General features: G+C 34.1%; 2 protein-coding genes and 1 long non-coding RNA gene across 6 annotated transcripts in view; 2 read left to right on the top strand and 1 right to left on the bottom strand.

Moving 5' to 3' along the window:
• Positions 1–349: 349 nt before the first annotated feature.
• On the top strand, positions 350–12,725 carry LOC135696750 (uncharacterized). The gene is made up of 12 exons (XM_065216248.2): positions 350–835; positions 2,423–2,481; positions 3,601–3,659; positions 4,224–4,283; positions 4,889–7,475; positions 8,053–8,179; positions 8,694–8,718; positions 9,395–9,427; positions 10,090–10,148; positions 10,602–10,694; positions 11,103–11,160; positions 11,453–12,725. The coding sequence occupies exons 1-12, from the start codon at positions 662–664 to the stop codon at positions 11,551–11,553; spliced, it is 3,435 nt and encodes a 1,144-aa protein (XP_065072320.2). The 5' UTR covers positions 350–661; the 3' UTR covers positions 11,554–12,725.
• Positions 12,726–15,871: 3,146 nt separating this feature from the next.
• LOC135680902 (uncharacterized) lies at positions 15,872–22,311 on the top strand. 2 transcript variants are annotated; one of them, XR_016144864.1, is made up of 5 exons: positions 15,872–17,621; positions 17,997–18,053; positions 18,483–19,886; positions 20,225–21,531; positions 21,893–22,311. It is a non-coding gene; the product is annotated as an uncharacterized LOC135680902 (long non-coding RNA). The 2 variants fall into 2 exon arrangements; XR_016144863.1 differs by having other exon boundaries at positions 20,225–22,311.
• A 1,284-nt stretch (positions 22,312–23,595) lies between these two features.
• The window catches only part of LOC135681091 (enhancer of mRNA-decapping protein 3), a 121,082-nt gene continuing 116,931 nt past the window's right edge, over positions 23,596–27,746 (bottom strand). For all 3 annotated transcript variants that reach the window (XM_089113860.1, XM_089113861.1, XM_065195388.2), the window contains one exon: positions 23,596–26,567. The gene's annotated coding sequence lies outside the window, so the exon portion shown is untranslated. The remainder of the gene's footprint in view (positions 26,568–27,746) is intronic.

Genomic DNA, 27,746 nt, shown 5'->3' with positions numbered 1-27,746 from the left:
GTATTCACTTAAAATTTCACCCAAAGAGGCTAATTCAATGATTTTGTACCCTCTGGAATAATTATTCTCTCAATCAACAGGTAAAAAGCAGAATAGAAGAGAAAAGAGCGCTCAGTTTTTTCAAATTCCTTTTTTTCACCAAACACAAGTATTGATTACAAAACACAGACAGAAATAAAGTTTCTAGAATGTCCAAAAGTTAGAGCAATAAGTAAGTCCAAAAAGTCAATTGTTTTTTAATTATGCTGAAGGAAACATTAAAAAATTCACGATAAGCAATCGAGTCATGTGCCCTGTTCGACGTACGTAGTAAGATTATATATAGTCTAGATTTTAGTTTGAATTGAACATGAAAAACAGTCAAGTTAAATGATAAATATAATACTGAAAAGGCCTCCAAAAACCAAGATAAATGTGGAAAAAAGAAAAAAAAGAAGTAAAGGGTTACGGGGTTTAGAAGAGTGTTTCAAGTTTTAGGTAGTTATATGTTTTGTAAAAGTTTTTCAACTAGTTCTAAACAAAACGAACTTACTTTAATAGTGAAACTCAGAATTGAAGAATTTTAAACTTTTTGGAGACCTGCGAAACTTAAAAACTATAGGTAACAATCGAAATCCCAACCCTAACTTCATGCTATTGTCAAGGTTACGGGTTGAAGTGAATGCGCAAGCGCATGATGTTGCCGCTGTGTGCATTCGCCGAAGCGTGCTCCCACACCACGCGAGACAAAATGGCTACCAAGACAAACCTAGGTGTTCAGGAGCAAGTATATCAATACCTTCTTGATTGTAAATTTACAAGAGCTGCAAAATGGTTTTCAAGAGAAAGTGGCACAGTGAGTATTTTTTAACTTTTCTTTAAGAGATTGCCTCGATTCACACTATTTTTTGAAAGACAAAGTCGATTACAAAAAATTATTGGGGCCTAAAAAGAAACTGGCTTAAGAGAACAGATTCTGCTGCAATCACCTTTACCCCTCTTCATTCAATCAAACTATTTATCGTTGCTTTCTTCAAATCAAGAATTTAATTTAGCAGTTAGTTAGTTTTTTTTATTTTCATAACTAAGTCCCTACAACCTAGTCAAGTTTTTAGTACAGATACTTTTAGAACGCCGATTAAGATTTAACATATGAGATTCACATGAGGGTGTTAGATATATTTGGTTTGTCAAAAAATTGAGCTTTTGAACACAACAAAATCAAAAGTTTTGGAACAGGCTCTGATCTAAAAGCTTTGCTTAATTAAACTCTTTGGTAACCTTCAAAATTTGAAAACCAGAGACTTCATGCCAGATAAATGTATGCAGTACCCTTAGATCTGACCCCTTTGTATAGCATTTCCCCTCTCAAGTTAGCTTCTGAAAAAAATTATTTATGTGGCCCCATCCTTGCATGTTAACAAAAATGAAAGTGAAACAATGGAGGCCTTTTTCCCATCAATTTTGACTGGTATGATGTTTCATCTCCTAGACTGATCTGGAATAAATTATAAGGCATTCAACTTATTAAAGTGGAACTGACGTGAAAAATGAAAAAACTTCATAAAATCCATTTAAGGACGACCAGGCTCCATGAAGCAGTTTTGGAGTTGATCTATATTAAAACGAAAAAGCCGCCATATTGTGTAGACAGAAGGAGTTCGTTTTCTCTCTTGGACTCCATTGGTAATTTTTCTTTAGGCTCGCTGCACTGATTGGTCAACTATACCGGTCTTGTGGTTGCGTCCTTCTGATTGGCCTATTTCGATCCACAACTGGGTATATATTTTCCATCATGTTCTTTCAGAACCTTATTCTGGCGTTTTATGCTCTGAGGAGTGTCTTGCGAAAAAGCTTTTAGTATGTTGTAAAATGTTTGCTTTTTTCAAAGCCATTTTTATAAACCATATAATAACCCACCAGAATGCGTCATTCTCCCTAGACTCTTTTCGAAAAATCTTCTATGACTCAAGCCCCCCAAAAATGAACTTATGGCCCTTATTTTGAAAAAGTATTTGCAGATATAGAATCAGGGATGCTTAATGCCTAAAAAAAAGCCTTTTGGAAAATTTTGATTTTTCATGTCAGTAGCACTTTAAGTTCAAAATAGAATGGTATCTTAAGACGCGAGAGAATTCAAAATAACCCAAATAAATATTTGGCGTCTATATAGGCATCTATGTGTAAATGTTCTCCAAAAAAGGAGAGCCAAACTTTGAGTTACAGCAGTACCACATATGTTGGGGCATTTATGCATATTAACTTCTTTTGGCAGTACAAAATTTGAAAATGGCTGTCAGACCTGTCAGACAAAAAGGCTTTAAGTATATTTGTTTTAAAATGTTCGCTTTTTTAAAAGCCATTTTCAAATTATGCATATTGAATATCTTATTTACCTAATGCAGTATATAAAGTTCAAATGTGAAAACTTCTTGTTTTTTAGAAACCTAAAGATGGCAATGAATCAATCATAAAAGAGGTACTAGAGCACTATTCCACCTGGTAAGTTTTGCTTTCAAAACTGTTTTCATCTTTCGTCTTTACATGCTATATTGCCAACTTAAATAATCTCATGTTTGTGTTGCAACAGCTTTTGGTCTGCATTTGTTAGTTCATTCTTATGGATTTTTTTGTAAAATCTGTACAATGCTAAAACAATAAAATATAAATGAAAATCTGTAGTTTTGTATCAGAGTTGACTAATCTACCGTAATAATCTTGTCTTGTTTGCCTTTATCACTTTTTGATATCACAGTTGGTTTGACAATTAGAAATAAAAAGGAAGATCAAAATGAGGAAAGGAGATGACCAGTTTAAAATGCAATCAATTTTCTTCTGATTTTTTCAAAGCAAATCTCTTCAATTGTCTCGTGGGTTAGTTCTAAAGAAAGGTTTTGAAAAAAGCAAACATTTTGAAACATAGCATTCCCAGAGGCATTTTAACTCTCTACTTCGTTTCCATTATGCCTGGTTTCCATTCCTCCGATATTCCGTTACTCCATTATTGTATGTCTCCGCTCTCTCTCTCTTTGTTCTTTTCTTATTTTCTTGAACACATTCCCCCGGGCCACTCTGTTTTGTTCAAAACGATAAAGTGGGTGTTTCCATTACTCCATATTTGTCCGTTATCATATCCTTAGCTTGAGCTCTTTTTGAAACTGAGATTGAATGACTCAGTTTTTGAATGCCTCTGTCTTCGCTGTTCCCAATAAAACAAGGCTTATTCAAATGATTTCGTTCTCGATGACTCCACTTTAAACAGCATTTTTGAATAACTTCGGTTTGGTATCAAATGACACCGTTTTTCGTTTTTGATCGTATTAATGAAACTCAAATTCAAAAGCAGATTCACTCGACTCTGTTCTCATACAGAAACAGAGTAATGGCAACAGAGCCTCTCCATTTTATTGATCGCACGCCTAAACTTTTCAAGGCATGCGATTACCAGCGCGCCGCCAAATTTCATATTACCAGGACTGGTGACATTGGGTTTAAAGAATTGTGAGAAATGTATATTGCTTATGTTATTGAGATATCCTAAAGGTATTGCCAATTTTTATAGATGATATGTAAGATGCTTAGCTGTAAAGTTTTTGATTGATGTTTCTTTGTCATTTCCAGCTCAAATATCAACACAGCACCAGAACCACCTGCAAAGAAGGCAAGACTTGACCCTAAAGGTATTTCCACCCAGGAATATTTATACTAACAATATCATTTTATTCCCAAGATTGTTTAAGTTACTGATTAATGGTTTTGTTTAAATTAATTTCTCTCAGTGTGTTTTTCTCTTACTGGTATACTTTGGCAAATTACTTGGGTTTGATATGTACATAAAAGACTATTTTCAAGTCGCTCTCAAGTACAAGTGATCATATTTACTCCTTATATTTGAACATTTTGTCCTACCAAACCTAGCAACCAGCTACCTTTTTAATAAATGTGATTTATATCTTTTAGTGTATGTTTTCTCAAATTCTGTAGAGAGACCTGAATCTACCTTCTAAGCCAACTTAAAGCCATGTTTCCACTTGTAGTAATATCAGAGCCAAGCCTATTCATTGTGTTGATTGATTATACAAAGTAAAACTTTATCATGTTGAGAAGAGGAGCATTTCTGATATTCATACATCTTGCTCTTTACCCCATAACTTTAAGACCTATCTGCTGGTATTTTAGATTCTTTCTATATCAATTAACAAATTTACTTTTGGTAATATGTTGCTGTTTTGGTATATTTATAGGCAAAACACCAAAGTCAAAAGGAAGTAAGCTGGCAGCTCCAAAGGCTGCAAGCACACCAGGTAAGATTGGATCTCAACAATGCTTGATACTTTTTGTCTGTGTGATGTCCGTTTGGTATAGAATGTTTATTATTTTACACATTCTTTTCTTGCAACAAAATATGCCTTCCCCATACCTACAATTGATTAAACATTATTCAGCTGTTTTTATTCCACTTTACTATGTTTACTGTGATGCTGTCTTGGTATCATTTTGTCTTTTGAAAAGTCTTTCAATTCCATTTGATGCAACAATAACTGCAGCTGAAGAGCTTCATTGATCAGAATTTTATTCCTGCAAATGTCTTTTATTTCCCTGAACTCTTTTCATGCGTTCTATTGTCTATTCATGCAGTATCCAATCTGAGTTCTCTGTTTTGCTTCAAACCCAAAAGGCTAAAATCTCTTGCTTTATTATAATCGATTTGATATTTCAAGACCAGTTCATTATCAACATCTTAGTGACATCTTTTTGGTTTTGACAGTATTTTGTCTCCTTTAATGAATAACCACACTCTAGCTTAAGTCTCATTAACCCCTGTGTTGTTTTAAATGACTACTATCTAGAGAATGTTAATAATCTTGCAACTTCTCCGTAAAGCTAGACTCTGCTCTCATTTTTGCAGCTGTCACTGTATCTAAGAAGATAAGTAAATCAAGCGACGATTCATCTTCTGATTCATCATCGGAAAGTGAAAATGAAGCAGCAAAAAGCAAAAGCAACACCAAAACGCCTAAGAAATTTACCAAAGTCGCCAAAAAGAAAGGATCCAGCTCAGATTCTTCAGAGGATAGCTCATCTGACAGTGATGAGGCTAAGAAAGAACAAAATAAGGTTCAAAAGACAAAATCCCCACAAAAATTACCTGCAAAAAAGGCAAAAAGCTCAAGTAGCAGTTCCTCAGACAGCTCTTCAGATGATGATGATGATAAGAAGGGAGCGAAATCAACTCCAGCTCCAAAAGTAGCTGCAAAAAAGGCAAAAAGTTCAAGCAGTAGCTCTTCTGACAGTTCCTCAAGTGACGATGACAAGAAGGCAGCAAAATCAACTCCAGCTCCAAAAGTAGCCGCAAAAAAGGCAAAAAGTTCAAGCAGTAGCTCTTCTGACAGTTCCTCAAGTGACAATGACAAGAAGGCAGCAAAATCAACTCCAGCCCCAAAAGTAGCTGTAAAAAAGGCAAAAAAGTCCAGTAGTAGCTCTTCTGACAGTTCTTCAAGTGACGATGACAAGAAGGCAGCAAAATCAACTCCAGCCCCAAAAGTAGCTGCAAAAAAGGCAAAAAAGTCCAGTAGTAGCTCTTCTGACAGTTCCTCAAGTGACGATGACAAGAAAGCAGCCAAATCAACTCCAGCTCCAAAAGTAGTTGCAAAAAAGGCAAAAAGTTCAAGCAGTAGCTCTTCTGACAGTTCCTCAAGTGATGATGACAAGAAGGCAGCAAAATCAACTCCAGCTCCAAAAGTAGTTGCAAAAAAGGCAAAAAGTTCAAGCAGTAGCTCTTCTGACAGTTCCTCGAGTGATGATGACAAGAAGGCAGCAAAATCAACTCCAGCCCCAAAAGTAGCTGCAAAAAAGGCAAAAAAGCCTAGTAGTAGCTCTTCTGACAGTTCCTCAAGTGACGATGACAAGAAAGCAGCCAAATCAACTCCAGCTCCAAAAGTAGTTGCAAAAAAGGCAAAAAGTTCAAGCAGTAGCTCTTCTGACAGTGCCTCAAGTGATGATGACAAGAAGGCAGCAAAATCAACTCCAGCTCCAAAAGTAGCTGCAAAAAAGGCAAAAAGTTCAAGCAGTAGCTCTTCTGACAGTTCTTTAAGTGACGATGACAAAAAGGCAGCAAAATCGACTCCAGCTTCAAAAGTAGCTGCAAAAAAGGCAAAAAGTTCAAGCAGTAGCTCTTCTGACAGTTCTTCAAGTGACGATGACAAGAAGGCAGCAAAATCAACTCCAGCCCCGAAAGTAGCTGCAAAAAAAGTAAAAAGTTCAAGCAGTAGCTCTTCTGACAGTTCCTCAAGTGACGATGACAAGAAGGCAGCAAAATCGACGCCAGCCCCAAAAGTAGCTGCAAAAAAGGCAAAAAAGTCCAGTAGTAGCTCTTCTGACAGTTCCTCAAGTGACGATGACAAGAAAGCAGCAAAATCAACTCCAGCCCCAAAAGTAGCTGCAAAAAAGGCAAAAAAGTCTAGTAGTAGCTCTTCTGACAGTTCCTCAAGTGACGATGACAAGAAGGCAGCCAAATCAACTCCAGCTCCAAAAGTAGTTGCAAAAAAGACAAAAAGTTCAAGCAGTAGCTCTTCTGACAGTTCCTCAAGTGATGATGACAAGAAGGCAGCAAAATCAACTCCAGCTCCAAAAGTAGCTGCAAAAAAGGCAAAAAGTTCAAGCAGTAGCTCTTCTGACAGTTCTTCAAGTGATGATGACAAGAAGGCAGCCAAATCAACTCCAGCTCCAAAAGTAGTTGCAAAAAAGGCAAAAAGTTCAAGCAGTAGCTCTTCTGACAGTTCTTCAAGTGACGATGACAAGAAGGCAGCAAAATCAACTCCAGCCCCGAAAGAAGGTGCAAAAAAGGCAAAAAGTTCAAGCAGTAGCTCTTCTGACAGTTCCTCAAGTGACGATGACAAGAAGGCAGCAAAATCGACGCCAGCCCCAAAAGTAGCTGCAAAAAAGTCAAAAAAGTCCAGTAGTAGCTCTTCTGACAGTTCCTCAAGTGACGATGACAAGAAAGCAGCAAAATCAACTCCAGCCCCAAAAGTAGCTGCAAAAAAGGCAAAAAAGTCCAGTAGTAGCTCTTCTGACAGTTCCTCCAGCGATGAGGACAAAAAAGTGACAAAGTCAACTGCAACACCAAAAGTAGCTGCAAGAAAGGCAAAAAGTAGCAGTTCTTCGGATAGCTCTTCAAGTGACGAAGAGATGGCTCAAGTCAAGGAGACAACAGTGGCAAAGATTGTCCCTAAAAACGGTCCAGTGACGAAGGTTACCAGCAAAGATGATTCGTCGGACTCTTCTGAATCCGAAAGTAGCGAAGGTGACTCCAAGAGCAAAAATAACAAGAAATCTATGGAAGTAGAAAAATCAGTCAACAAACTAGAAAATGCGAAGAAGGATTCGGATTCTTCTTCAGATTCTGACAGTTCAGACGAGGAAAATTCTAAGAAAGAGATTAAATCAACTCCGGTTTCAAGTAAAAAGCAGCAAGAATCGTCAGATTCCGAATCTAGGTATGATTAGCATTTAAGTTTCAGAAAAAGCTTGTGTTTTGCTGAAATTTTTTGCTTCTCTTTTACTTATTTGTTTAGAACTGAAGTAAGTCGTTGTGGTTGTACAGTCTTTTATGCGCCATCAATATTTTGTCATCTTTGATGCAATGTTTGTTAAGATTATGATTAAAGCCACAAAGCTATGAGATACCCAAGTACAGACTTAAGTTGTAATTTGGACCACATGACCTGGAAAATTCTAATGTAACTTTAAATCAGTTAAATGTGTTAGCGGTTGGTTGTTTTATGGCCATATAAGCAAAGGTTGTTTGCCTTGAAGTCTCTGTAATTTAAAATTGGCTCTAAAGTCTATGGACCAAGCCTAAAAGCAGTGATTTGGAACCAAAGTGGTACTTTGTTATCTAGGGGTCTTCTAGAGGTCACAAAAGCAACTTTGACTGTTTCTTAAGACTGGTTGCTGCTTGGTGCTTGCTTGAACAAGTTTGTCACCAAATGATTTTGTGGTTTTTTCTAGTTTGATCAAAGATAGTCTTCAGGTACAATGTTGACACTGTATGATTTTAATATTGTTATTTAGCTCATCAGAAGATGAAGAAGTAACAATAAAGAATAGAGTGCTGAATGGAAGTTACGCCCCGCAATCTGCCGGAAGCAAAAGAAAACATGAATCGACTTCTTCAGAATCTTCTTCTTCCGAATCTGAGGTTTGGGAACTTTTCTGATTTATATTAAATCTTATTGCTACATTTGATCACTATCTGGTGAAGCATATTGTCAAATGTCAATAATATATTTCCTTCATGGAGTCTCAAACAATTTTGTCAAACTTCCTGCCAAAAATCATAAAAAAGCACAGTTCAGCTGCCTTGAAGTATTAATCATACCAACCAATGATTTAATTTCCGTCGCAGGAAATCTGGAAACAGTTCTTCGTTGTCTGTCTGCAACTTTTGGCCTTTGCTATTTAATTATTAATTCTGCCCGTTGTGATCTTGCTGAGGCATTTTTCTGTATTTTGCTACCCTCTCAAAAATTGCCTGAAAACGCTGTTACCTTGATGCCATACTTGTTACTATAATAGATTGTAAAGGATGTTTGGTTTATGATAAAACATTCAATATCTTGCTTAACTCTCATTCAATATCATATTCTTATCAAGTAATAATCGACTTTCTGATTTCTGCCGGCCTAAATTTGACTGTTTTTTTCATGCTCTAGGATACAAAGCCCATTAACAAGACAGGTGAAAATTATTTTGTTTATGTAAAAAGCGTCTTTGCTCTTTATCCTGCTTAAAAGTAACAATTTTCGTTAAAAGTGGAAGCAATGTAACAAAAAGTTCCGCTCTTCAGAACTGACCTGAAATTTTACAGTGATTGACTGCCAATTTTAGAATTGCTTTTAAAAGGGATTTAAAAAGAAAAATACTGCTTAGCATATTAAACAAAATATGATGCTTGCATTTCTTTCTGGTTTCATCGAAGTTGCCCGTGTATTCTCATAAATAATATGCATATAAATAAAACATAGACAAATGAAAATTTAATTTGAAAATTACCCAGGTGCTTGCGTTGATTTAAAACCACCTCGGATTAAGTTAGATGATGCAGCCGTTTGAGCTGTGACAGATGCCTTATGTCACCTGGAAGCTCGGAGAAGAGAGTTAGGCAATCACAGACATATTGAACTATCCAGGCAGCTTAACAAGCAAAACAGTGTATCGTAAAATGTTTTTAGGGTTTATCAAAAAAGATGCACCTGTGAACAGTAAAACATGTGTAAGATTTCGTTTATGTTTAAGCCAAGGATTTGTACAGGATTTTCATTTGAGTTTATTTTAGATAAGGATTGATGTGATTGGCCAAATTAATAAATATTTGTGTTATCTCTTTATGTATGTGTTCATTTTATCCACACAGTTGGTGCGATTACACCGGAAGTGAAGAAATCAGGTAAGGGACACTTTTCTGTTGCTCTATTGTCACTATTACAATGTCACTATTTGACCGATTTATCATCATGACACTTATTACATGAACGAAATTTTATTATTTCTTTGATCAAACCAGTAACGTTTTCAAACTCAGGGCCTGTCCTGAGAGTAAAGTAAGGAGCGATAAGATTAAATACCAAAACGGAAAAGGATTAAAACATGTGTTAAAACAAGAAGGTTTAATCAGTCTATTTAATTTTGGTACTTAATTAATTTGCTTGATATATTATCACTATTAGGAAAAAGTACTACACGTAACGTACATATCATGCAAGCAGCTGTGATCCTCGCTGTCTGTCGACACCACAGCTTTGCACAAAATATATATGCGTAATGGTATACGCTGCTTCAATGCTTTCAAGGATGCCTCGTCAGACATTAACCCTGCTGATCACATGAATCGTTATATTTTTGTAGCTTTCCACTAGGCAATTTTTATCATGCAAAAACTAATGACAAGAAAAGTGTGGATATAAAACTGTTTCTACGAGGGATATGAAAACAGTAAATTTGCTCCCTCGTTGGGTGCCATCATGAGACTCTTAACTTTCAAATTGTTTATATGTATAATTCTACTTTGAATTCTATTCCACATTTCTAATTTTTTTGCTACCTTTACAGCAAATGCGTTCAACACTCCTTTGACGGCACCTGCTTTAGGTGGTAAAGAGAAAAAGAAGGTTTGGTCTCTTTTTAAATTTTACTTCAATTTATTTAATCCTGCATTTAACATGTGTTATTCCTGAATAATCCTGAATATGAAACCAACCAAAATTTACATTTTATGGAAACAGTATTAGAGGAATCAGTAAGTTGTGTGATTAAGAACCCGATCTTGCGATTAAATTTTGATTCAAATTTGTCAAAGCGTCATTAAATATATCTTGGTGACATGATTGTCATTTATTCATTTATAAGTTAAATGATCAAAAGACGGCAAAACCACCAATTTAGCCAATCTCATTTTCACCTGATTTATTTAACTCTGAAAAATTCTAAATTCGTTACATCTGTAACCAACCTATCTATATTACGCTTCGAATATTTTTGTTCTCTTTGTTTCTTTATTTGGTTTTCAATTATACACCTAAAGTTGAAAGATATTTTATATGGAATAACATATCTTTGTGCAGAAGCAAGTAAAAACAAATACGCCATTCAGACGTGTCGTTGATGAGGAGGTTGAGGTTCGCCGCGATTTGACAGACAACAGTTTTGAAGCGAGGGTAATCGATTCCTACACATTATTCTGTAATAGTTGATTTGTTGGAAAAAACCTTTGTGCTGAAGGCCTTAGATAAATAGTTTCTTACGTTCTATTTCCTTTTCTTTTAATCTCTACAGTTCATAGAAATTTAGACCTTTTCCTGCTGTTGAGTTGAGGCCAATGAATAAATTATTAATTGATAAACCAGGAATGATTGTTGGTTTTTGGAATACAGTTTCCGTAAAATGTTTCCTTGATGAAGAATATCTTTTCTATCCTGTTTTTGAAATAATTGAAAAATGTTTTATTGCTATAAACAGATTTGCTTAAATTTTCTATATCGTAATATTTTATTATATCTTAATTTTATATCTGATTTTATATTTATTTTTCTTGAAAATGACCACTGTTCTCTCCTTTATCTCAGAGAGGAGCAACTGGGGACTGGGGAGAGAAAGCTAATCATGACTTAAGACATACGAAAGGTAGGCGTCTACTGCATTATATTGTGTCTTATCGTAGCGCATTGTATTGCATGTATTTTACTGTGTTTTGTTTTGTTGTGTTGTGTTGTATTGCATTACATTGCATTGCATTACACTACATTACATTACATTACACTACATTACATTACATTACATTACATTACATTACATTACATTACATTACATTACATTACATTACATTACATTACATTACATTACATTACATTAAAATGTAGTACATCATTGCTTTGCTGTCTTTTTTCATTGGGTTCATTTCTCCTTTTTTTTACAGGGAGATCTTTTAGGCACGAGAAAACGAAGAAAAAGCGCGGGAGCTATCGAGGGGGACTCATAAGTACTAGTATTAATTCAATTAAATTCGATAGTGATTAAATGCGTAACGATTTTACTGTTGGTTTTTACGATTTGGTTTACGTTTCGTATTTCTAGAAAGTTAAAAGACTGTAATAATTTTAGTATATCATCTTTTAGGCTGAACTTAACCAAAGGGCCTGTGTTCTACACAGGGGTGGACTGACATGTTCTTGGTCCTTCGGCCCATGAGCTGGCCCGGCCCCTAGAGGATAACAAAGGACTGGAAACAAATAGAGCTTGGCCAACTGTAGCGCCCAGGTCTCGGTCCTCGTTGGGACCCGTCCGAATAGGGACACCAAACAAAAATCATGAAATAAATCAATGTCCTTAACTAATGCCAGTCGCTGGTTTCTTGTTGACATGTTCTTGCGAATTTTGGGAATTCAGTTCATTAGTGACCTGATGCTAAAGGCCTTAAGAAAACCGATTAAATAATAAACATTAAAGCCACAGGTTGATTTGAAACTTTGTTGTAAAAGGAATTTCAGATTGTTGCTCATAAAAAAAATGTTTTTGTTCCTGGGTTTAATGATATGTTCAGGGGCATTTGTACAGTACTAATAAGGTTTGAAAGTTTTGTCACAAAACAGGTTCTGTGAATATCTTGTCATGAAGTTCCTGTTGTTTTACAGATTTCAGTTATGTTAATGTTCACGTTTTGCGTTGACTGGTAATCAATGTCGATTGTAATACTTAATGTAATCAATACATCTCATTACCCCCTCCCCCTACACCTCTTGTACCCTCCGAATGCCCCCAATCTCTAAAAAAGTTGATTTGAGATTAGTTTGATTAGTTCGACTACGAGTGGCTATTTTAAAATACTTTTTCTGTTTTCGTTCCTGGTTCAAGTCAGCAAGGCAACGAGGAACCACTAATATATAACTATTGCTTTGGAAGACATATATTATGTATGAAATTTTTAAGATATTTTTATTAGCCAGCTGCTACAATTTCATTCAAGAGAACCTTTTTTTCTTTGCAATTGATATCAACTGATTCTTGTACGTGACATATTCTTAAGCCTCTGAAATTTTGCTCGTAACTAAACATTTGTAATGATTGTAATCAAATGTCTTGTCATTTAATTGATAGAAAATCATACAAGGATGTTGTCTTTTTCTTTCTTACTCTAAACGGCCAATTTATTTCACTGTTTTTCTGTTTATTTCGGTATACTTCGTGCTTGCTTATAGCCATCCTCATTCGATAACTTTATTCATTCATTCATTCATTCATTCATTCCTATTAACAGCTCTTTGACATTCCTCGTTCGAAAATACGTCCTTCAAGCGGGAATAGATTAATGACGTCACATAATATCGAGATAAGCCAGTTATATGTTCGATACGATCTTCTCTTCGATTCCAGTGTTTCCCAACTAAATGCGTCGATTAATGTTTTTTTTCATTGATAGGACCCTTGAAATCTTTTATATTTCAAACCACACGTCTCAAACTAAACGTTCTTAATGTTCGTTCCTATTTTTTCGCCAAAATTTACCACTCCAAGCAAGTTCAAATGCAAAATTACACTAGATCATTATTGACCATTATTTCCTATTGAAAGGAAAATGCAACATAATCTAAGAATAATCCCATAACCAAGAATTCGCCATTGATCTTTAACTAAAAAAAATTGCATCATTCATGCTTTAAGTCATATTTGAGATGATCAATGCAAAGAGTAGCTCAAGAATTTAGGAACCTGGACTTTATTTTTAAACCTTTTATATTTTTCAGGGTAACTATCCACCGGACTATTTACACTCTTTTAAGCACAGGACAATTTTTTAAGAACACTAGCCTCAGAATTGATCAAATATTAAAATCAAATAAAGAACAAGCTGGGTAACTATAAAACATAAGAATCTTAGAACATTGTGACACAACCTCGATTTTCTGCTTCTTATGAAAGGGAATGTATTGTCTTTAGATACCTCTGTTGCCATGCATCACTGGCGTGGGTGTAGGAAATATATGTGGCTGGGGGCTGTAAACACCTAATCAAGAAAAAGTTATTGCATTTAGCCTCCATTCGGGCAGTTTTCATCCCAAAGAAAAAACCATATTCAGACATGATCCATACTAAGCCCCTCCCCCCTAAACTACCGTCTGCTAGGCCAATGCTCACTGATCAAGTTCATGGCCAAAGTACACCTAAAGAATCCAGTGTAAGGCGTTTGACCTTCCATTTCCAATGTGCAGCTAGGAAACAAGCTGGAAGAACAAGCTAACTCTTGAAGTTGTAGGTCTTTTGGGGAATTGGAGAGGGCGTTACTGTATTTGTAAGCAAACCTTTGCATAGGCTCAAAACCTGTTGGAAATCCTTTCATAGATGGCGTGTAATTGGGTGCGCTGTGAATAACACGTTTGGGTTTCAATCGTTGCCCGATGATCGTATTAATCGGGAAAATCTGAGTTGCACCTTAGAACCTTTATGTTCTATACACTAAACTACATATCCAATATGCGATTCGAGCATTGCAACTATTTGGGTCGTCGGCCTAAATTTGACACTTTAATAAGTCACCCGTAGTGATGAAGCTTTTATGAGCTTCCATGTACATGATGTATTTCGAATTGATTCAAGAACTACCTCAAAACACAGAGCATTTTACCATCTATCTACAGCAGAATACAAACGGTGCAAATCCCGTCATGGACTTATAGCCAATGCATACAAGGATAAAGTTATTTCAAAATACATTTTGATCTACGGCCTAAAGTGATATAATAGAAATAAGCTGACAGTAACCAATCTTATATGTGGATGCAAAAGCGTTGTGCTACAATTTTTACAACCCTGAGATCTCTCAACGCATTTTTGATGTTTAAAACATCGAAAGTAAGGATTCGAATCGTTTTTTAAAATGCTTATTATGTTGCATCAGTTTAAAAAAGGCGAAGTTTAGCTGCTTTGTAAATAGGGTGTTCAAAGTGTCAGCACTGTGTTGAAAACGCCAAGAAGCTAATTGAAAGGGCCAATCTGTTCTGGGTAAGTTTGTTATTGTGTCTTGACTCCCTTTGCATGTGTCTAAAAAACAATTTAGAACAATGCGTCTTGACTCCCTTTGCCCTGTATCGAATACTCAGGAGATTTGCAAGCAGGCGCAGAATCACTGCTTGCCATCTGAAACAACTGAGCACAAATCAATGGCGCCCGCGTCCCAAGACACTAGTCCCAGGGAAAAAAAGCATGAGATTGGGGTAGTATTTAAGCCACGAGCCTCTAGTTGTTCGGCCTTTGCTTCTCGAGGTTCGTTGGGAAAGGCAGCCCTGTAACACTTGGAAAAGCAATGTATGTAAAAATCAACTCTAAATTCCCCTACTGTTAATTTTATGCAACTTTCTCATCATTAACAGCACCAAAATAATGTAATGTTTCATTTTTATTGGTTTTCATACGTAGGGGCTGCCAGAAAGGAGAATTAAAGAAAGTTTCATCAACGGCGGGTTGAAATACTATTTAGGGCCTAAAGTGCATTAAGATTCAAATTCTATTTTCATTGAAAATTATTCACCCTTGCCCTTACCCGCCAATATTCATAGCTAACAAGCCTGTTTTTTACTTACCGATTTCTCTATAATTTTTATTTTTTATGATGATAAAACATATATTCTGTTGAAGCTAAAAAACGCTCTATGTGATTATTTACACTAGATACAAAGTTTATCTTTCTTATCTACACTAGGTTGCAAAAGTTGTCATATTTATCATGTTTAGGCCACAATAGTTATTATCCATTTGCAATGTTGCTTCGAATTGTTGTATTATAAGAATTGAATACTTCATCCCTGAGCAATGTTTTAATATTTTATTGTTTAAAAAGGTCTAACTCTGGGTACATCTCTTTTAGATTACCAAAATGGCCAACAGTTGTTGTCAGTAAAAATGATGCACTGAAGTTAATGAAGAAAATTTCAAAAAAGGTAAGCCTATCGTTTTTCTACTCAACAAATTTAGCTAATTTCGAAAGCTAGATCCATCGTTTCGCGAAAGTCAATTGCTTGATTTCCAATAGGAAATGGAAAGATAGATTTGAAAATGGTAGAACTCGATAATTTTTTAAAAATTCCATACTATCGATATTATAGAAGCTATTTCAGGCAAAAGGACTTTTTTGTATCATGTCCATATTTGTTGAGGTAAAATTGGATTGTTTAAATCGAACTAGGTTTCAAGATAATTGTTTTTGAATTTAAGATATAGTTTTCGTTAATATCATATCACGAAGGCAAACGATTTGATTGTGCTATGATAAATATTTCATTCAAACATTAATAAATATCTTAATACAATGTATGAATCAAAGGATGCCTTAAAATTAGTTGAATCCCAAAACTTCTTTTAATTTAGTTACAATAACAAATGTTCTAAATTTCCTAACATAAAGATAGGTAGTAGATTATAGATAAAATTATAGAGTAATATTTTAGAGTATCATTTTCAAATGGGTGTTTATTTTGCAAAACTTTTTAAGAGAAATATGCAGCATCATTAGACGTTTCAAATCTAAAATGCATTTTTACGCTGTATTACTTTATTCGAATGCAAGATTTGAAAATTTTTAGAAAAAAATCATATTTTCGAAGCAAATCACGGACTTAAGAAAATTTGTAATTTTGTAATTTTTTGAGTCACTAGTTCTGTTAACGGTGGCAGTTGGGATGTTGAGGTTGGTTTGTTTTGATATTAGGGCGCTGTTCTAGTTGTTGGTCATGGTTTGGTTGAGTTGCATTGGTTTAGACGTCGGCTAATGGTGAGGGGTGTGAAGGATTGTTGGATGTGGTTGGTCACCTCAAAACAGTCTAGTGATTCAAAGTTTACAAAAATCAAGAACAATCCTAAAAATGCCTTTCTGGATATACCTTCCGTTTTTTCTCTACCAACAATCGTATTTCAGTCAATCTAAAAAATTTTCTTGATATAAACATGAAAATTCTATTATCTTCTATTCAAAATTTAACACTTTGCATTATATAAAGTACTGAAAAAGTTCCTATTCTCCTTCCAAGATCATGCTTTTGTTCAAATACACCTCGTTAGGCTAATATGAACCTGATCCACGGACGAACATCTTTAAGTAAATGTTTATGTTAAATGTTTAAGTAAGTTGATTTTAATTTGAAAAATCTAGTTTATTGTCTCTACTAAATGGTCCTGCTGGCATTTTTTCCAAATTTCTTTGTCGTTCTCCAGCAAAATATTAATGCAACTGCTTATTTTTTATTATTTGTTTGACAACACTACCCTCACAATTTTATCCACACCAAATTTTTACTGAATTTTTAACTAACTGTATCCTTTAATGACATCATTAAAAAGATTAAAAGGAAAGTTAATTTTTACTCGTTATTTTTGAGTTTAGACTTGTGCTTTGGCCTGCAAACTATGATCAAAACAGAATTAATTAACTCTTCGAGCGCCGTTCTACAATTCATAATTGCATGTAAAAAATGGAAAAATGCTTTATAGTTGTGAAAAGTAAAAGCAAATCATGGTGGCATTGGAAAAGATAAATTTTATATTAAACTGTCATGGATGTGCATGTCATGTTTACAGCAACGTTTCTAAGTATTATGATAGCCATCCAAACAACTATGGTTTTATGAGAAACAGAATATTTATTGATCAAAAGGCAATTCCTTTTACGGCAACTCTAAATGAACAATTATTGTACCCTTGTTTCAGAATATGATATATATATATGTATATATGAATATATGTTCAAGACAAACTTTATCGCATTTCTTAGGCCTCCTTAGTTTAAAATATTTTTAGATGATTTTCAGCTATACTGGATATTTTTTCACATTTTAATCGGAATCAACTAATTATGAACAACGTCAACTTCAGAAGAAACTTTCATTGAAATTTTGTGAAAGTCTAAATTGAGATATCTACCCCATTTGACTTGTTCTTTATTTTTTCCCTAGGTTTGGTCGCCGAAAGTTTTTCTCTTGTGACAGCTTTTGTTTCCAAGAGGATTTCTGGGCCGAGTTTTAAAGCTTTTTTAACCTAATTTGTCTTCAGTTCTTCCCTTTAGGAAAAGAACCTTTTGGAATGGTTGATTTGAAAATATGGTGAGTTTTTTAATGCTAAGTTCAACTTGCTACCCTTGTGGCGAGCGTATAAAGGCCGTTTAATGTTCTATTCTCTACTTATTACGTCACAGAAGTAGCAAGCCTAATGAGCATATCAAAACAAGTCTTTTATAGCCTGTAGTAAATATCCTGAGAAGAAAAAACTCAACACTGCAATCCCTTCAGCTCTAGTTGACCAATGATTAATCCAAACGGAGTAAAATATCCACTTGTACACAACCAAAGTTCAATCAACCTTATTTTTATAATATCAACAAAACATTACTTTACCATGTTATATTTGCTGTTGTTTTTTACTGTCTTGTATTATTTCACACTTTAGATAATTTATTGTCTCTTTAAAATTCTTTCTAGCTTTGCATTTGAGTACAGTGATGGTCCATGAGATTGAAAACTACTGTTGTTTAGTGGGTGAGTGGATATCAAATTTATACATTTTTGTCAGTTATCGATTTAAGTTTTTTTGACTTTAAACAATTAAAATCAGCATAATATATCTTGAGCCTTGAAATGTCTGGAAAAAATTCAAAAAATAGATGCATCCGGTTGCTGAAGTTTTAATTTAAAAAGTGAAAATGTTTTGAAAAAATCCCTGTCATTAATTTATCAAAAAAAATTATAAGAAGAGAGAATCAAGGAAAGCCGACAAGTTGCAAGCAAGAAATCAAATTTCGAAAAAACATTCTAATACAAGAAATTTATATTCATTTAGGAAGAATTGTCATTTTGCTTTCATCAAGGATATGACATTATATACAATTGATAATCTACATATTAGCAAAATTTACTCGTTATATCTTTCTGTCTATTAAATATCGCCACACTTTCTTGCATTTCTAGGTAACTATTGCAGCAAAGTTTGCATCCAGAAAATCAAAACATTTTGGTCCATTTAAACTGATTTAAAGGTAATTCTTTACAAAATAGTAGTTAATAGTCTTTCTAATTGTGTTTCCTATTTTCCTAAATCTTATTTAATACTCTGTTGTTTTTTTTGGTTTTCAGGTTTAATTGATATATATGAAACATTTTGGAGAGTTTTGCGATGTTTTTTGTATCCTTGGCTCTTGGCATTCATATTCTTTCCTTAAAAAACTTATAATTTTAGATCAAATGTTTCTCAGATTGTTCTAGCAGCTTCCAGTGAAAATTCAAGATTAGAAAGAAAGTAAGTAAATTATAACATAATTTTTATGCTGATTTTTTTTCTGCGAAAACTAAAAGATAGCCATGATAATAGGATGGATAATAGTTCACCTTCTAGGCGTTTTGATGAACTTAAATATTTATATATTTTGTGCTTTTCATAACGATCAGCATTATTTTTACACAATTTTTATTTTTAGCCATTTCAAATCTAGCCTTAGACATTCAGAGGCAAAGCAGATTGATTCAAAATTGAAATTGAACTGCAATTTTTTGGTATTTTCCATTCGTTAATAACAATTATTATGAATTATTCAGTTTACAAACATCTTGCTCCTTGGCGATTATATTCTTCAAACATTGGCTTGACAATTGGAAGTTTGTTTGGAGGCGAATTGGTGAAAGACTATATTATCTTACTCGTTGAAGAAGATGCTTATAAAGATCATTTTGTTTGCATGTTTTTTGTCATTTTTGTCTGCCCTTTTGTCATTTAATTATGGATATTGAGGGACATTGAAACGAGAGATATGAAAAAGGTCTGAGGCTGATTTTGGAGCTATGCTAATACCTTCTGGTGAATTGCTGAGTTCTGAGTTTGGAAATGAGTATCATTTGACTTCCTGTATATTTTATGTTTCTAGAAAATAATCTTTGACAACTGTACAGTCATATATTATATCATTAAAATTTCTCTCGTGGTGATTCAAAGATTAAATAATCTGTATTTTGCATTTTTTACCATTTTTAGGGGTCCAATGTACTTCGAGATGAATTTTTGTTGAATTAAAAGTTTACTTTGTTTCATCATTTTTCTTCACAACAACGAAATAAACATAATTATGAAGCTTTAAAATGGCTTTTTTATACATATAGGTATCATATTTTCAAGTTAAATTTCGATAATATTTGGAAGATCTTTTTTAATTTTTAGGCACATTTTTACAATGTTGAGCTTTTCGTTTCTTCACTGGAGACTGTCTTGGGTTCTTTTTCGTTCTTTGTCACAAGAAATTTTTGATTTGATGTTTTAACTAACCTTTCCCAAGCTATTTATTTAGGAAGAAGTCTTAACGGATTTCGTGATTTCAAAATTTGGTAAGTTTTCCAATTCTTAAATAAAACTAACTTCAAATTTTAGTACATTCTGACCTCTATTTTGTTTAATGAGATTATTTTTAAAAACTTTTATATTAATTGAGAATTGTTGAATATCTAATGGGCTGTGATTATTATTTCTTTTACAAGAGCATCCAAGTTCCAATCTTTTTATGGTCATAAATGTAGCCACAAAATATATCGCAGTATTAAGTTTTGTCATCCAATTTTCTGGCTAATCTTTATCTAACCCTTAGCAACCTCTATAGCCCAATTTTTCTATTATCATGTATCCATAAATTTTCCCTGTCACTAACATTATCTTTAACTTATTTCAGCTTCACTAGTGACATTTGTTGAAGCAAATAAAAGCTAATAGTTGCTGGTAAATGGGTATGTTTTTAATCCATAATTTTTTATTTAAACTTTCCTGAGATTTAGCGTGTTAGATGCCTTGTTAAATTGGGAGATCTTTGTTTTCAACTTTTTTCTTTATTTTGTCAGACTTAAAGAAAACAATAGTATTGGAAGAAATTTATGAATGTTTTTAAAGAAGAAAGTTTATTAAACAAATGTGGTTTTTTTAATAAACTTACTTGTTTTAAAAAATAACATGTTATTCAATCTGTCTCTAAAAACTTGAATTGGATTAAATCATGGCTAAATTGGTTCATTAGAATCACTCTAAACCTCGATAACAAGCCATAATGTTGATCCAGTCAATGATATTATCGTTTTTGATATCCCTCAGAAAGGATTTTCTTTTAAACTGACACTCTTCTTTTCCTTTCTAGGTATACTGTTTTCATTTTTGCATTTTTGCAGTTTTTTTGCGAAGGTTTTACAATGGCCAGTTTTTTATTTTTCTCCAGAAATCAAATTGCTTTTTAGATATCTTAATTTCTTCATCGCAGACTTGAATGAGGATGCGCCAAATGTGAGTTAAAGTTTCAATATTTTGATGCCTTTGCATTAATTCATTGGGAAAAATGTTTTTTTCACTAAAAAGACATTATATATTCCAAACTCAAGCTGGTTTAAAGGTTGAGGAATATTGCAACTATTATCTATTCTTCGTGAAAATGATATGTTTCTTTCGAAACTTACTTTTTGGTGTTTTTTTGGGAGATATAAAAATGAGCGACATAAAAATGGTATGTGGCTAATGCATAACTATGCCACTAGCTTTAAATTAATGAACGTGATTTGAATTTAGAATTTGCGTTTGATAGCCTTCTTTTATCCCAGATTTGCCTCTGATATAAATTAAAGAATATTTCTTGTGTTTTTTGACAAGTTATTGACAACAATTCCTAAAGAAGTTCTTGCGAGAAGAAATATATTTGAAGACTGATTTTTATGATAAAAAATGAATTAAAATTAAAACCTAGCAAAAATCTACCAATAACCACTTTAACTTCTTTACTTTGCCATTACTCGAGAATTTAATTTCTTTTTTGATATAAATTATTCTTTCCGGTTGCAAGTTTTTCTAAAGATTACAGGAATTTATTTTAATATCTAAAATATATTATTTTTCAAGATTCGTGCATCTTATGACTTTCAAGTATGCTTTTACAATGCTCAACTTTAATTTCAGCTATTGGCCACTCAGAATTCTATTTGTGAAAACATATTGAAAATGGTGAGTTTATTTTGCTGTCCAGTCGTATCACAATTTCTTTCTCTTCATTTTTCAAAATCAGATAAGCTAATGCTAATGATGTCAAATATATTTGCTAGTTGGTTGACTCTCGGATTATGATTATTATTATGGCACTGGCAATGTATCATGCAATGTAATTGTTTAGAATATATTAAATTGTTTGCATTATACACAGAAAACAAGAAAATAATTGAAGAAAAAAGTATTTCTGAAATTCATATTTAACATGTGTGTCGCATTTAAATCAAAGCTATCCGTTAGCATCATCTTGAAGCTGAGCTATCCGTTGCAGAAAATATTTTTTTAATTCAAATGTAAGAAGTTTTTAAATTTTCCTTAGAAAACTGAATACTGAGTTATGGTCAGATTTTGGCAACGTTGAGAAAGAATGTGGCACATAAATAACGGTGAGCTAATTTCAAAGATTTCTTTGGTTTAAAAAACTGCAAATTTAGATGAATGTTGTTTCTCATTTTCAAAATTTCGTTTCTTAAGTTTCTAAAATGATCAGGCTGTGAAAAGAGCAATGTGGTATTAAGATTCAAGCCTATACGTAGAAACACAGTCGAAAAATAAGTTAGATGATTGAAGAATCTTTTAACGAACTTTTCAGCTTTCTAAAAGCAATACAGCCTTCAAGATATCAAGATATGAATCTAGGCATTTGCATGAGGAGATTAAGTTTGTTTGGGCATTTAGATAATCTCTGGCCGTTCTTCTGATTAAGAGAGACAATCAAAGTTGTGAAAATTTCAACTTTGTAAACCAATCAAAGGCTTTAAGCAGCAACAAACAGGATTTTGAGCAGCAACAAAAAAAGAAAAAATTCAATTTATTCATTTAAAGACATAAAAACAAAAGAAAAATGAAACGTGACATTTTGATTCATCGTGGAGTCTAAAAGTAGCTACAAAAATTCCAGCCAGTTTCAATCTTGCAGCTTCATAGACCTTTGCTTTCACTTGCCAAAATGTTTCGATGTTTAGATCTGTGGTCTTGAGGTTTTGCTGTTGGTTTGAGGGGGTGGTTGATTTGTTGGTTGGTTTGGTTTTGAGTTTGTTGTTTTGAAGGAGATTTTGTCGAGTAAGTGGATGGCTGTGAAAGTAAAAGGTCGATGTCGACTGCAAAAAGTCTTTTATTATTCAAAAATCTCAAAAACCCATTTTGAATATTTACTTGTCTCCCTTATAAAACAAAAAGGCTTTAAAACAGTAAAGAGACGTTTATATTAAATTTTTCTAAAAAAATTGAAACTATAGAAATAAATACTTTAAGAAAAATTTTCCTTCTCCAAAACATAAACGAGGTGAGATAATTTGTATAAGGGTAAGGTAATTTAGAAATCTATTTGACTCCATAAAACAATCGAGATTGAAGGCAAATGATATGACAAGTATACTCTCTGAGATAAAAGCATCGAAATTGCAATGTTGAACAAAGTCTTTCTAAGCTAATACGCGAGTACAGCTTTAAGTAGAAGCGTTTTTCACTTGAACTTTCTTCAATCAGACCAAAAGTACTCAGAATTGGAAATTGTGATGTGTTTTTGTTTTTCTACTGCCTCTGGATTATTGAAGCTTTTCAAAGGTTTGAGAATTCCCAAGAGAATTTCCAGGGCACTCTACACGAGGCACGCGCATGTGTGTTATTTGGATTGTACACAACAATAGGAGATTCTAATCATGATAATAAACAACACTGTCATTTGAACTAGACCAGATCTTCAGGATTATCGAAAAATTGATAATCTTTAGGATAATTCCCGGTTTGACAGATTAGAGCAACACATATATATCAGAATCATATATCAGAATTGCACCTAAATTACCTGACTGCAAAAAGAAACGAAAAAAACTCAACTCGATAGATTTTATGGGGCCTAGATGCTCAAGGGTAGAAGTTGACTTGCATGGATACGAAGGGTCTCTTGTGCACTAGCAAAGAAAAGAAGCACGAAGTTTCTTTTACCTTCTTTCAAAACCATTGCATGTTCAATTTGAAAGGACAGTAAAGCTTGGTTTGTTCTGTCGCTGAATCTTTTAAAATCATCGAAGTTGTTCCTTGACTTAATCTTTAACTTCGATGGAAAATTCTATTTTCACTTCTTGGACATTGATGATATTGTTTTGCAAAGATGTCACATTTAACAACTGCTGCAGTTGATCATTTATTGCGATATTGCTGGCTTCTCTATCATTCTTTCAGATGATCGGTTTGGAAGGAGTCGATCGCATGGAACAAAGCAGAAGTTGAAGTAGAAGATATGAAGATTATGAACAATTTTTAGAGATTGAACTTAAAATCACAAAATATTATGGTAGATCGCCGCTTATTCTCGACCGGTATTTTATCCCAACATTTATTAGTTTTGAAATCAGGTTCCCTTTTAGAGAGAAATAGAACATTTTAAGACTCCCATTTGTTGCGAGCGATAGGACAGTTTTTATACGTTTATCGTCAAGGCAAATTACATAATATGAAACTATAGATTGCTAGTGAAAAAGGATAAGTAATTTCCTGAATGATTGATCCCTAAGATGTTTTTTAACCATCCGATAAGGTACGTGAATATCAAACCATAATTTGATCCATCAATTTCATTTACACTAGTTAATTTCTCCTTATTTCCCCCTCCATATCTGAAAACCCCTTTGATGTTTCATCCCGAGTTTTATACATTAACATATAAAGACATTTGATAGCCAAGCATACGACCTTTGCCCATATTCATTTGTTTATTGCCCAATTAGGAAGTTCCCCTTTTTTTGAGAAGGTATCCGGTTGAGTTATCTATCGTCTTAATATTGTAAAACATGCATGGGTTTATTCTACGAATGGGTGTAAGCATGGCGCCTGTTTACATTTGTTTTTAGAATAGGCCCTTTCGTTTTTACTTAGATTTGTTTGTAATTGTAGCTTAATTTTGTGTAAGTAGTTTGTAGCTTGCTTAGGAGACTGTTTTCGGTGTTGCGTTAGGAGTTGTGGCACGGCGTTTTAATCGGAGAGTTACCGAGGGGGCCTTGTCCTTCTTGCTAACCCTTTGATTAAAACGCCATGCTAACTTAACCCCTAACACAACATACGAAGGGTTTTCTTGGCAGGGTGTTTTAATCGAAGGGTTAACAAGGGGGAATTCTTTTCCTTCTTGTTAACCCTTTGCTTAAAACACCATGCTTAGACAAACCCCTTTCGAAAACAGTCTCCTCGGCACTTACATAGGTAGAACTTAAAATTGTAAGTAGAGTAAGATCGCTTGAATGAAGAGGAGAAAATCGAGCAAAAATTATTTTTGACCCCCGTCTTTTGACCGGTCCAAACGAGGCTGTAGCCCCCCGTCTTTGCTGGGCATCTAAACGAGGCTAGATTGGCTGAAATGAACGAATCTGATTGGATAAAAACAATTGAAAAGACAATAGAATTCCCTAAACCATGATTGGTCAGGAAACAATGGAAAATTTGAATTGAAGGGTTCTGATTGGCTAGTAAACAATAGAGTGAGGCCGAAATGCCCCATTTTGATTGGTCGAAAGACAATGGTGGCCGCCAGTGGCCGCCAGTGGCCGCTGTTTCCTAAAATTTTGCTATATCGTAGGTGACGGCTCCCGCCCGCAGCCACCAAATGGGCTGTAATAGAGCGATCTGATTGGTCGATAACAATGACCTGTCAATCATTTGCGGCCTCGAGCCGCAATTTGTTCAGCCACCGTCCGCGGGCTTGACCGCCAGTGAAAGACAATAGAAAAACGGGAGTTATAAGTTTCAAATATCAATGGAAATTTAATATAAACAGGGGGAAAATTCATTGTAATTTGTTTTCAATTTCAAAGGTAAGACAAAAGAAAACTCGAAAAAATTCAAAGGCATCGCATTGTTTAAAACAAAGTTAAGTGCGTTGAAAATACAATAAATAATCAGGTGAAATACAATAGAAAACGGGGGAAGATTCAATAGAAAAACGGGGGGAATTCAAAAGAAATTTAGGTAAAATTCAATAGAAAAACGGGGGGAAATTCAAAAGAAATTTCTACAAATTTCAATAGAAAAACGGGGGGAATTCAAAAGAAATTTAGGTGAAATTCAATAGAAAAGCGGGGGGAAATTCAAAAGAAATTTCTACAAATTTCAATAGAAAACGGGGGGAAATTCCAAAGAAATTTCTACAAATCTCAATAGAAAAACGGGGGCAAATTCAAAAGAAATTTCTACAAATTTCAATAGAAAACGGGGGCAAATTCAAAAGAAATTTCTACAAATTTCAATAGAAAAACGGGGGCAAATTCAAAAGAAATTTCTACAAATTTCAATAGAAAACGGGGGAAAATTCAAAAGAAATTTCTACAAATTTCAATAAAAAAACGGGGGGAAATTCTAAAGAAACCTAGGCATAATTTAATGAAAAACGTTGGGTAATTCAAAGGAAATTTAGTTTACATCCAAAAGGATACATAGGGGACTTCGTTTTCAACAATATGAAACTACATGCAAAACATCGAACAGAAATTAGATATATAAATACTGTAAAAATTAAAAGCAATTCGAAGTTAGCGAAAACATCTGCGGTATAAAGGTAAGGTTTGGGGCACGTTAACTACGGAGTTATCTTGGATATATGGGCAAACCAGACGCGTTGAAAATGAAGGTAAGATTGTGCGGGGCTGTGTTTGAGTGAGGGCAGACCTCTTTAACAACGGCCTTTCTTTGCAGGGCTAGCGGGATGCAAACAACCATATGAAGTACGTATTTTTAATTAAGATTGACAAGTAGCACTGATCAGAATTTATTTCAAAAAATTAGACTTGAGATGTATTTCGAAGTGACGACTGATAAATAGCCAATTTAAGCAAGCATTTTAAAATACTTTACCAGATAACTGAAAAAATCTCACAGCTATTAATCTCAAGTATTTCTAATGTTCGCAAGTCTGTAAAATATTTTTCATAGTCCAATTGCACGCGAATCGAGAGAGCCAAAGCCTTTCGCACGGGTGAATTGAGGGCAGGTAGAATCATACAATCCTAGCAAAGGAAAACAAGAGATAAATAAACCATGTTGACAGATTTTTAATTCTCAAATTGTAAATCAAAAGAAGGACTCGTTCAATTCTAGACCATGTTTAAAATATACAAGCGTTATCACTCAATTCCCTAACTCGTCTCGTAAATAACAGTGCCCGTGAAGTTACCACCAAAAATATCGAGTACATGTTTACATGTATATGTTTCTAAAGGTTTACTAAATAATTCTCTTATGTATTAGAAGGCAGTTCAGCCACACATAGCACCCATGAAACAGTGGAATTCAAAGGGCTAAAACAGAGCGGGGTTTCTACGACCAATTAGATACTTTTGAATACTATTGAGAAAGCGAAAAATTTATAATCATATTAAATTGTACCTGTATTTAAATGAGCTGAATATTCCTCACAATCTTTGTGCAACAGAAGTTCGTAGCGAAAGTTGTTTATTTAATTGTTGTTGTGAAAAGTCTTTGTTTTTGAAATCTAAAGCCCAGTTGCTTTCTATTAGCAAAACCCTGATTGTACCTTTTGGTGTGAAAAAGCCTTTGTTTCGAACACTAAAGTCCAGTTGCTTTCTATTGACAAAACCCTTACTACACCTTTTGGTGTGAAAAACCTTTGTTTTCGATTCAAAGAAATTTCTAGAACGTGGCTATTTGTCATTGCTGTTGCAGACTACATGACAAACAAAAGGTTCAGTTTATGATGTGGCACAGAAAACATTGAAGTTACTCCCGCTAAATAATTATCTATATTTACACCAGTTCAACTGATACCAAGCTTTCTTTTAATCGCTATGTTCACGAGCAAAAATGCTTATGCATTTTATACTTTATGTGAAGCAGCCAATTGTCGAAAATTCAAAGGTTCATTTGGGGGGGGGGGGGTGCGGTAGATGGCGTTTGATCTTGGGTCATGCTATGGTTATCCGACAAGAGGACAGACTCTATAAGCTCAAATATTTGACAGGCAAAATTTTCCTACGAGAAAGCGAATCTGCGTATCGAGCCCCCAAAGCAACCCAGATTCTGTCGCTAATTTAGTATACTCTGGTTGCGAATAGCGAAAACAATACTGAAGATAACAAGTAAATTACAAAGATAAGGGCATTTAGCCTTTATTTATTTCAATTTCAGAGGGCTTGCATTAAAGTGGCGCGCTGTAACGTGGATTCTTG

This window comes from Rhopilema esculentum, chromosome 18 (assembly GCF_057945365.1).
Source record: "Rhopilema esculentum isolate cy_ngs chromosome 18, ASM5794536v1, whole genome shotgun sequence".
Lineage (NCBI taxonomy): Eukaryota > Metazoa > Cnidaria > Scyphozoa > Rhizostomeae > Rhizostomatidae > Rhopilema > Rhopilema esculentum.
This window is presented reverse-complemented; position numbering and strand designations above follow the sequence as displayed.